Here is an 11267-nt window from a genome sequence, read left to right as displayed (position 1 = left end):
TAGGGAAACCTTCGTATCAAAGAGAGATGGTTCTCCATATTTTCTATTTTTAGAGAGAGACTCTACGGAATAAAAAACGTCCAGCTTTTTCTGGTGTTTAATTATTCCTACAGTAAAAAATTTATGTTCGTATCTGATCAAACTGGGTTGATGAGAAGTTACTCTTTTTCAATTCACCAGACATGGAAAACAATAGGTTAATACATTTCTAACCAAAAATTTTTATACCTCTTAGATAACTAAAGAAAGTTATTTAACTAGATTTATAGAATAAAATAATCTGATAAACTGAAATGAATTACAGATCATCTAATCCAGCCTCCTTATAAGAATGAGGTGTCCACTCTGGTCTTATTAGGCCATCAACCTTGATCATTCCTCATAAAAAAAAAAAAAATCTTCACAATTATCAGGGACTTGACAAGTTCCATTTAAAGCAAACATCAGAAATAGTGCTTCAAAATTAATAATAATAAAAAGAAGAGGCTAAACCTATTTCAAAGGGACTGCATATCAGTGATGTGTGGTCTGTAATGAGCAATAACATGCCTACACTTTGGAGTCGGGCACTGACTCCAGAAACTCCTAGAACAGTAATAATGACTCCAAAGAACCTTTAATAAGACATTAGTACACATTCAAACATAAAAGATTTCCCCAATCAATGAACTTCATTAACCAGATTATCCTTTATCTCCACAAAAGATACTAAAATTTCTCTTTGTGCTTTTAGTGTTGATTTAAAGAAAGTTTGAACGCCTACCTGAATCAAAATGATCCTTCTCCAGGATATCTAGAGGTTCTGTGGTGTCTATAGACTTGCTACTGAGTTCTACTTTTGGAGATTCTTTTCCAGGATCTCCTTCACCTTCTTCAGCAGTCCACAGTTCTCCAGTAAATTTATCGTGATCAGGCTGTCTTCTGAAATCATCATAGTCTTTCTTTAGGCGACTCCTGAAGAAAAATATTCGACACAACAAACAATACATACGTATTGAACTCTTGGAAGCTAAAGTATCTTCTAACATTTTAAGCTATATTTTACTATTTTCAATTAAGTCACTAAACCTATGTTTTAACCAAGTGTGTCTAAGATGCCAATGACTATTGTTCAAGAAGACAAAACACAGGGTGTAGGCATAAGAAACTTAAAAAAATATATGTGCAATTTCAGAATAAAGTGTTCGAACATATACCTATTTGTCTTTCTAAAGGCTGCTGTTAGACCTATTAAATGCGAAAAAGGTAATTTTTTTTCTAGCTGCACTGATAGAAATAGATTTGAGATAGTCTTAAAACTGCTGATCATAATATAGTTTAAAAGGTCATTTAAAAGAGTTAATCAAAAAGTTCTAAGAAACAGTGTGTATTATTTTTGACTGTTATACAAAGAGTAACACAAAAACAATCCATCATTTAATCCTGACAGCAATCATACCTAAACCTTTGGGTCTCACTAGAAATTATTTTTTTAAATTAAGCATAGGGAAACAAAGCTGAAAAGTGATCTTTCAGAGATCCTTTTCACATAAAAACATAATACCTATGTTTCTATAACACTAAGAGAGATAGAAACATTTCCAAATGATTACATGATATTTTAGAGATCCTTTGTTATTCATTTGCTTTCAACTGAGTTTCTCTATTTTACTTTTACCTTTTGTTTATTTTTGTTTGTTTAAAAAAAATCTGAACATACATTCTCCAATTTACTTTTGCTACAAATTCCTATCTGTGTGGGACTTCCCTGGTGGTCCAGTGGTTAGGACTTCGCCTTCCAATGCAGGGGGTGTGGGTTCGATCCCTGGTCAGGGAGCTAGGATCCCCACATGCCTCGTGGCCAAAAGGTCAAAACATAAAACAGAAGCAATGTTGTAACAAATTCAATAAAGACTTTGAATATGGTCCACATCAAAAAAAAAAAATTCCTATGTGTGCATATTGGAGTTTAAATCTCACCTCTGTCACTTAACAGTTGTAAGACTTTGGGCAAGTTCCTTAAACTTTCTAAGCATCAGTTTACTTATTTGTACAATGAGGATAATAATAGCACTTACTTCATAGTTTGTGTGGCACATAAATATTCAACAAATGTTAGTTAATAATTACTCTCAATTTATTTATCTTTCAATTATTGCTTAAGGGTTTTATAGAGCAGATGAGGGCTGTAAGATACTAGAGTGGGTTACCAAAGGATAACTGTAAAATTAATTTCATTTCATTAATATCTATATGGGGGTAGTATAAAGTTCCTCCCTTCTCAGTCTTCTTCTCAACTCAGCTAATGACTTTGCTCCTTATTTCAGGGAAAATGGAAGCAATCAGACAAGAACTCTCATATGCTCACACCCCGTCTGCAACTTGAGACCTTCATCTGTACTCATATTCTCCATCTTCCTGTCTAGGCTAACTAACCCTTCCAACTTATGCATCTTCTTTCACCTAGTCAAGAATCTCACTCAACCAAACATCCCTTCCATTGTCTGAGTTCATTTGTGCCCCTCTATTCAATCATTTCCACCAGTATACAAACATGTTATTTCTCCCATTAATAAAAACAAATGACCCAACTTGACTCCAACTTGTCCTTCCAGGTACTGCCCTATTTCTCTGCTCTACTTTTATAGAAAAACTCCAGTTCCTCACCCCTAATTCTCTTGAACAGACTCTTTAGACTTTTACCCACATCTCTATCAACACAGCTACCCAAGGTCATCAATGATATTGCCAAATTTAACAATGAATTCTCGTCCTCATCTTCCTCAATCCATCATGAGCAGCCTCCTTTTTAAAACATCTTCTTTACCTGGTTTCTAAGACACCACTCTTGGTTATGCTCCTACCTTGCTGAATACTCCTTCTCAGTCATTTCTGCTGAGTCCTGCCATCTCCATCAACTCTAACTGTTGGAATGTCCCAGCGTTCAGTCTCTCTTATCTATGCTCATATAGTAGGTGATTTCTACCATCTCACAGCTTAAATATAATCTATATCCTGACAACCCCCAAATTTATACCTCCAGCCTGGCTTACTCCCTTTAACTGGGACTAATATGCTAAACTGCCTACTCAGTAACTCCAATTAGACATCTGAAAGGCATATCAAACTTAACATGTTGAAATCCAAACTCCTGAATCCACCCCCTCCCCAAAACTACTTCTTTGTTTCCCCTATCTCAGCTAATGGCAATTGCATTATTCCAGTTGTTTAGATAAAAAATATTAGGCACCATCTTTTTCTCCTCATTTTTTCTGACACTCCATATGCAAGCCTTAAGGAAATTCTACTAGTCCTACTTTCAAGATCTATCCAGAATCCAAGCACTCCCTGCCGTCTGCATGGCTACTATCATGGTCCAAGCCACTATCATTTTTTGCCTGGAATACTACTATAGTGTAACTGACTTCCCTGCCTTTATCATCATCCCACACTACACTATCTCAACAGAACAGGCAGAGCAAGTGCTTTAAAACATAAGTCAGATCATGTACTTCCTCTGTTTAAAGCTCTTCAATGGCTTCTCATCTCAGAGCAAAAGCCAAAATCCTTAAACACGTAGGCTACCTTTCCCTATACTTCTCTGACTCTTGACTCTTACCACTTTCCTCCTCACTCACTCAGCTCTGGTTATTCTTGCCCCTTTGCATTTCCTATAAATGTCAATCATGCTTTTAACCTTAGGGCTTCTACATCTTCTTTTCTCTTAGATATCCACTTGGCTCTCTCCCCTATTTCCTTCAGGTCTCTTTTCAAACAGCAACTCATCAGAGAAGCGTTCTCCAACACCCTGGTAAATGACCAATCATTATCCCATCCAAACTAAGCATTTCTTATTCCCCTTAACCTGCTTCATTTTTCTTCACAGCACTTATCACCATCTGACATTTGAGTTTGTCTGTCTGAATAGATTTATAACTAGTAAGGAAATTGAATCAATAATCAAAAAAATCTCTAAACATTTCTCCAAAGATATATAAATTGCCATAAGCACATGAAAAAACACTCAATCTCACTAATCATTAGGGAAATGCAAATCCAAACTGCAATGATATACCACCTCATATTCATTAGGATGGCAATTAAAAAAAAAGAAAATAGCAAATGTTGGTGAGGATGTGGAGAAGCTGGAACTCTTGTAACTGTTGGTGGGAATGTAATATTGTACAGTCACTGTAGAAAACAGTATGGTAGTTCCTCAAAAAATTAAAGACAGAATTACCATATTCCTCTTCTAGGTATACACCCCAAAATTTGAAAGCAGGGTCTTGGATATTTGTACACCCATGTTCATAGCAGCATTATTCATAATAGCTAAAATATGAAAAGCCTCCCAAATGCCCATTACAGATGAATGGATAAGTACAATGTGGTATATGCATAAAATGCAATATTATTCAGCCTTTAAAAGGAAGTAACTTCTGACATATGCTGCAATATGGATGAACCCTGAGAACATTATGCTAAGTGAAATAAAGCCAGTCACAGAAAGACAAATATTTTGTACTATATGAGGTACTTAGTCAAAATCATAGATACAAAAAGTAGAATGGTGGTTGCCACGGGATGGGGGGAAGGGGGGAATAGGGAGTTATCATTTAACAGGTATAGCGTTTCAGTTTCACAAGATGAAGTTCTGGAGATGGATGGGGTAACAGTGACACAACATCATGAACGTATTTAATATTACTGAACAGTATACTTAAAACTAGTTAAGATGGTAAATTTTATGTGTGCATTTTACCACAATGAAAAAAAACTGGGGGAGAAAAAACCACACAGTAAAGAGTTTTGTTTAATCAACAGTACTTTGTCAGGGCTTAGGAGGTACCTTGTACCCAGTAGGTACTCAAAACTATCTGAATTACAAATCAATGGAAAACCATACTAAATGATACCAGGACACCTTCCATAATCATAAAGTAAGAGCCTTAAAAAAGATAATAAAGCTTGATTTACCTGTTCCTTTGAAAAGCTTTCATTAACTTTGGTTCCCATGGCAGCAATTCATTTAAAAGACGTATCAATGTGCTATGCAATTCTTTTACAGCTTGCCTCCGATGATACCATTTGCCCTAAAAAACACAATTTTGAAAGTAAATTCCTTAGACTGAATCCAAAAGTAAACGCCAAGACTTATTTTCTGAGTAAAAAACAAAACAAAATGCCAATACCCATCAAATAAGTACATATCTCTTCTTCAGAAGGTTGCAGCAAGGAGGAAAATATCCTGTAATAAATCTTCTTCGATATACTTTAAAGATTCTCAATTCTACAGGAGAAATCTAAAACCCATTTAATTAAACCAGGAGATAAAATTTTTTTTTAAAGTTTTTAATTGGGTCAATTATAAACACTTTTATAAATCACTAAAACACATATAAAGATACAAACATTTATATAACTATGTAAATGACATTGCTCACTTCTGTAAAGTTTCTGTAATTTTTCCACAACAGTGGGGAAAAAAAGAGAGAAAGCCTGAATTGTTATCCTATTCAAAAGCCATCCTAACAAACTTCCTTTAGAAATTTTACAATTATTTTATTTAAAAATGTTTCCAGCACAGAAAAGTAAACAACTGGTCGCCATTTTCAATACTATCATGCTATACTAACGGTTAATTTCTGACATGCCCTCCATTTGCTAAGTATTATCCTAAGTATTTCATTCATACTTGGAGAGAAAGAGGCAGAGAGAGAGACAGAGAAGGAGGGAGGGAGGAAGGGAGGGAGGGAGAGAGAGATCCAGTGAACATGAGAGTTCACGTATACTAGCAGTTATAAAAGCCCTCTAAAGTGTGTGCATTTTTAGTCTTACTTAACAAATGATGAAACTAAGGCTCAGAGAGATTAAATGACTTGTTTAAGGTTCTCTGACTTGAACCCAGATCTGCCTGTTGGTGAAGTCCAAGTTCTTTAGAACTAATTACATCACTGCCTCTTAAAAACTGTATTACATAAATTCAGTCTGACACAGGTTATAAAACCTCTAGTAAAGATACATTTCATCAGCGCCCATAAAATTATTTGAATACCATAGGGGCAGTAAGATTACAGAAGGTATAACTTTAGGTAGCCAACCTCCCCTTCTCCACAATGTTAGTGAACACCAGCTATCCACATCACCACCACCACCATCACTATAGTCCCTTACTGTTATATAACCAAGTTGTATTTCTTTTTTACTTGGTAACAGCTTTGAGATATAATTTACATACCATATAGTCCACTCATTTTATTTCTTTTATAACAAAAGGCACACAACTATATATTACAGATCACATTTAACCTGCATAAAATTAGATTTCACCCCACAGGAACTCTGAGTCAATCTGCATATAGGTAAAACATTAAGGCAGAAAAATAACCACTCCCTAGAGCAAAGCATATTCTAAAATCTGTGCATAAATTTCCCAACTTTATATATATCTAAAACTTTTCCTTTTGTCATGGAAATTTTAGACACATACAAAACTTTCATTTTGTATAACAGTGCATTTCCTACTCCTGAAAATTTTGTGCTTTAAACCAACACAACGTTTATGCACATAAAAATAAACATTTCTAACTGAGTTTTTTATACTTCAGAAGGGAAACTGTTCATTAGAAGAGTAGGAAGAGGTGAGATTATATGTGCATGTGCTCATAATGAATATGGAACCTAGGCTCACTGACTAATTTTTGTGTCTTCTCAGTGGCATAACAAATTATAGTATTGTGAAAAAATTTCAAGAAAAGTAACTTTTATTTCATATAATATACTAACCTGAAGAGACTTTCCTTCTTGTCAAAAGCATTCTAAAAGGACCCAACTAACAATGAGTTATACCTAAAAAGTTTATTTTTCTCAAAGAAATGTTATGAGATAGTATAAAGTGCATATTCTAACCCATGAAAACAAAACTATTAGATTATAAATAATAAAAGTGAGCAAGAAATAACTTCCATCTATGGAAAGCTATTTGAGGAAGATGAAAAGGCAGGTAACAGCTACCCTAAATCCTTTTCAAAATGAGGTAAGATTTTGTTTCAATAAAAAACAGAAAATAGTAGATGGAGATTTTTCCCTTTAACAAGGCATATCAACATTATTTTTTTCTACATATCAACTTCTATTTGGCTCAAAAATGAAATGGTGACAGTGGAAATAAACTTTTCCTAAGCTAAAGAGAGCAGAAAGAGGTAAGGAATGAAGGTGGGGAGAATATTCTCTTCATGGTATAACTGACTGGAAAAGCATTAAAGGATTCGGGGGCGCCAGGCATGCTGAATTCCTTATTAACTGGGAGTTATATGGGGAAGAATTACAGATGCAGAGTTAACCTGGGCAGTACGGTGGCTGTATGGATTAGTGTGGTGGTGATGGGGTAGGGATTACAGAACTATCAGTGTTATGGAACTTTTAGGACTAGGTAGATGAAGCACGGGAAGGGGAGACTGTGTAACTGGATACTACTTAAAGCCATTTATCAACTCTGTTTGTGTCTCAACTAAATTACATTAATTTTTATAGGAAAGAGTTTTAAAAATATTAGGAAAATTTTACCTTTTGATTTTATTTTGGTTACTAAATTTTAATTAATCCAATGCCCAGAAAATATACTACTGAACAGGAGGGGTCATATAAATCAATCAGAAAATAGAGTCCTAACTTCCATATAACTCTGTTTTACCCACTGACCTGTTTGTAAATGTCTAAGGCCTTCAACTTTATGTATGTTTTTTGGCCTTCTTCCCCTTCTTTATACTGCATATTCTCAACTTGGGGTAGTGATGGTATGATATCTCATTTATATTTGAAAATGCCTATCTAATCATTCTGTGTTTGAAAAACAAACAAAAAGTTTATTATTTTCATAACACAAATTATATAAAGGCTGATAAAATGTTTTGACTAGAAGATACATATAAAGGATACAATGACCTCAACAAAGGGCATCCCTATACCTGCCATGGGGTATGTGTGTCATCTATCAAAAGGGGGCATAGGTTTAAAAAAGTTCAGAATCACTGCTCCAGGGCTGGTGTTTGAGGTAGTAAGGTACTTTAATTACTTGACAGTAAAAGAGAAACTCATACTGGTTCTCTCATTTATTATTTCTTTGGTCAATACAATCCAAATGGAAAGAAAATAATACGTCCCTTTCTACCTAGTGCTGGTCTCAAGAGTGTCACAGTATACAATGGAACTAATGTAGAGAAGTTATGAATTTTTAAATGAAGTTAGCCAAATGGTAATAATTTGCCTTAACTTGGATCTAATATAAAAATCTATTTAAAATCAAACAAAATATTTCCTGAACTTTAAATTAGATCATTAGCAATAGCTTTCCTGACTGATCAACTTTATTTATATACACAGATAAAGGAAAAACTATCATGTTTCTTCTAGGATGAAATTATTAAAGCTAAAAGGGAACTCAGAGGACATAATTTTACAGAAGGAAAGTGTCTAAAGTAAACAGAGAAGTACTTGTAGGTGGAAGAAGACTTTAGAATTCTAGATCTCCCGAATGCTAAAATCCACTTTCCTTCCACTACACAATGCCATCTCTCATGGGCTACACACAGACAATTCCTAAAGAAGAAAGAGACTGTACTGTGTAAGTTCCTATATTTACATGTAGGTACCTCTGTAATGCAAACATTAACATCTCTAAAATTTACTTTGTTTCATTTGTTTAATTACAGTAGTACTTAAAACTATGGTGATCTAAAGTTTAAAAGTGAATTAAAAAAACAAGGAAAACAGCAAGTTCCCCATCTTCAAACACATAAGAGAGAATATGGACATAATGAAAATCAGAAAGGCTCTTACAGTTTTTATCTGCACTGATCAATACAGAATCAAAGAAAGTAGATAGAAAGATTAAGTAAATGGTTATTTGTAGAACAGTGTTCTAATTGTTTCTCTAATAAAAAATACATTTAATAAGCTTTACATATATAAATTTAGTGATGACTTTCCTTTATAAACAGGTATGTGAATATGGGGATAAATGAACAATTTTTAGTATTAGAATTCTCACAATTTTTAGTATTAGAATTCTCATTATTTTCACAGACAAAAATTGTTTTTCTAAAATAATCCCAATGTGTTATGTGAACTTAATAATTCAAACATTTACTGAAGGTCACTTTGAAGAGAGTAATATATTTTTCTTTCATAAATTTACTATGAAATGTAACATAAAATAAAGTATGAATTCAAACATACACCACGGAACCAAAGGTATACAATATGGTCTAAATTTGAGGCTTACCTTTCAATACTTTCTCAGCCAATGTCCACAGCAGCTGCAGATTGCCAGCTCCCTTTCCATGAGATGCCCCACTGTCAAACACTAAGGTTTTATAACCTCATAGGGATTACTACAATAAGGATCTTGTCTATGGCCACAAGATAAGTCCTTTATCATATTATGCAGTTTTATAAGTTTTTGAATGTGATAGGTTAATAACCTAAGGAACCATAAGAGAAAAGAAACTTTTAAAAAACTTATAAAACTACACAATATTGTAAAATGAAAAGCTGAATCTATGTGTGTGAAATGAGTGGGGAGGTAAACTTACCTTACAACTAAAGAAAAACTCCATTCTGCTGCAGTAATCGGGTATGACAGCACCAGCATAATGCTGGCTGGGGTGCTGCAAGGAGAGGGAGTTGGCAATCTACTGATGCTGGGGACACTGAACATCTAGAAGGAAGAAAAGAGGAAAACAAATAAATTCCAGGTTTATTAAATGTCTCATTACCATGGATCTTTTGCACATTTTAATAAGTTTAGATGCTTTGAATATTAAACTTAGGTGGAAGTAGTTTGTTTACACAAATCATTCTGTTACTTATATAGATTTTCTTATAACATTATATCTAAACAAAATAGGTATCAACAGTTATATGAAGAAAAGATTAACATCACATATAAATATGCAAAGAATGCTTTTTTAAATTGAAAGGGTATTATTGTGAAGATGATAAAAAAGATAATTTTTATTTACAAAATATATATGAAAAAGGCATCAATGCTCTTTTTCTACATGCTTTTACTTACAAATATGTTGTTACAGCACAGAAACAGGGATCATATGGCAAAATATTTTTTGTTATAGGCTTGGTTCTTGTCACAGACATAAATCACATGGTGGAAAGGGATTAGATAATAATACATCATGCTTTTCAAATAAAATTCAAGTAACTTTTAGAAAAGCCAAATGGATTTGTCTGCAAAGATGTCTCATTTTAAATCACTAGCAATATCCAAAGGTAGGTTACAAATAATTTAAATGCAAATGTATAAAAACACAGCACAAATCAAGTTAACTGTACTTAAGCATGTTAATAATCTAATTATTTGGCATTCTCCTTAGTCTAAGTAATATTAAGTGAAAAGGTAATAAGTATTTACTTTTTCTTACTGCTCACCTAAAGAAATTACTACTATATTAGTATATTCCTGCATATTCACAGTTTTGGGGGTAAAACACTGCATTCACCTTGTTATATACAGTCCCTTGAAAAAGTACTAGTTAGACACTATAGTGAAATGTTTGCATATTAATATGGAAAAAGTTAAAGAGTATTTTCACACTGCCAGAGGTTCTAATATGAACTATCCTATCATATACTAGTATTTTCTCTTTAGGTACTCTCACCCATTTTCTCTTAAGACTAATTCAATAGAAAAGGAAAGCATTTGTACATTATTCTAAAGATATCCTACATTGCACAGCATGTACAACATTTCCATTATATTCCATTATATTTCTAAATTAGCATTTCTAATGCTAATTAGAACTATAGTTCTAACTATAATTTCCATTATATTTCTAAATTAGCATTTAACTAGAAAGCATGAAGACAAACAACTGCAAACAACTGCATATCACTACAAGTGATAATACTGGAAGTTTCAGTGTCATTTGACTTTGTAGAGAGGATGGACAGATCACATTCCCAGTGAGATAGTTACTATTACTGGGGAAGAAAATCTAACAATATGTATGTAACTGATGGTATGTAACCATTTTCATTCACAAAGAAGAAAAAATCCTGAACTAGAAATTAACTATTGGGTAAGTATCTGAATTTGATTCTTTTTAGTAAACACGTGGTAGCAAAGAATAAAATTTTATCAAATCTATACCTGATATCAGAAAGGTGGGTTCTCAAGCAATTCACTGCAAAATCTAAATCACTAAGTAATATTACATATGGTATCATCAGAGCATAAAAAGGTCCACGTAAGTGAAATTAAGACTGGGAGT

At 33.5% G+C, this 11267-nt stretch overlaps 1 protein-coding gene across 4 annotated transcripts in view; it reads right to left on the bottom strand.

The window, feature by feature from the left end:
- The window catches only part of KIAA2026 (KIAA2026 ortholog), a 104322-nt gene that overhangs the window by 4668 nt on the left and 88387 nt on the right, over positions 1-11267 (bottom strand). For all 4 annotated transcript variants that reach the window (XM_029202467.1, XM_029202470.1, XM_029202468.1 and 1 more), the window contains 2 exons: positions 4957-5072; positions 764-954 (listed from right to left, as the gene is read on the bottom strand). In XM_029202467.1, the coding sequence (XP_029058300.1) occupies positions 764-954; positions 4957-5072 (307 nt within the window). The remainder of the gene's footprint in view (positions 1-763; positions 955-4956; positions 5073-11267) is intronic.

The sequence above is a fragment of the Monodon monoceros genome, unplaced genomic scaffold (assembly GCF_005190385.1).
Source record: "Monodon monoceros isolate NGI ecotype Baffin Bay Population unplaced genomic scaffold, NGI_Narwhal_1 Super_Scaffold_5, whole genome shotgun sequence".
NCBI classification, from domain to species: Eukaryota; Metazoa; Chordata; class Mammalia; order Artiodactyla; family Monodontidae; genus Monodon; species Monodon monoceros.
The sequence above is the reverse complement of the archived record's forward strand: the minus strand, read 5'-3'. Positions and strand labels throughout refer to the sequence as shown.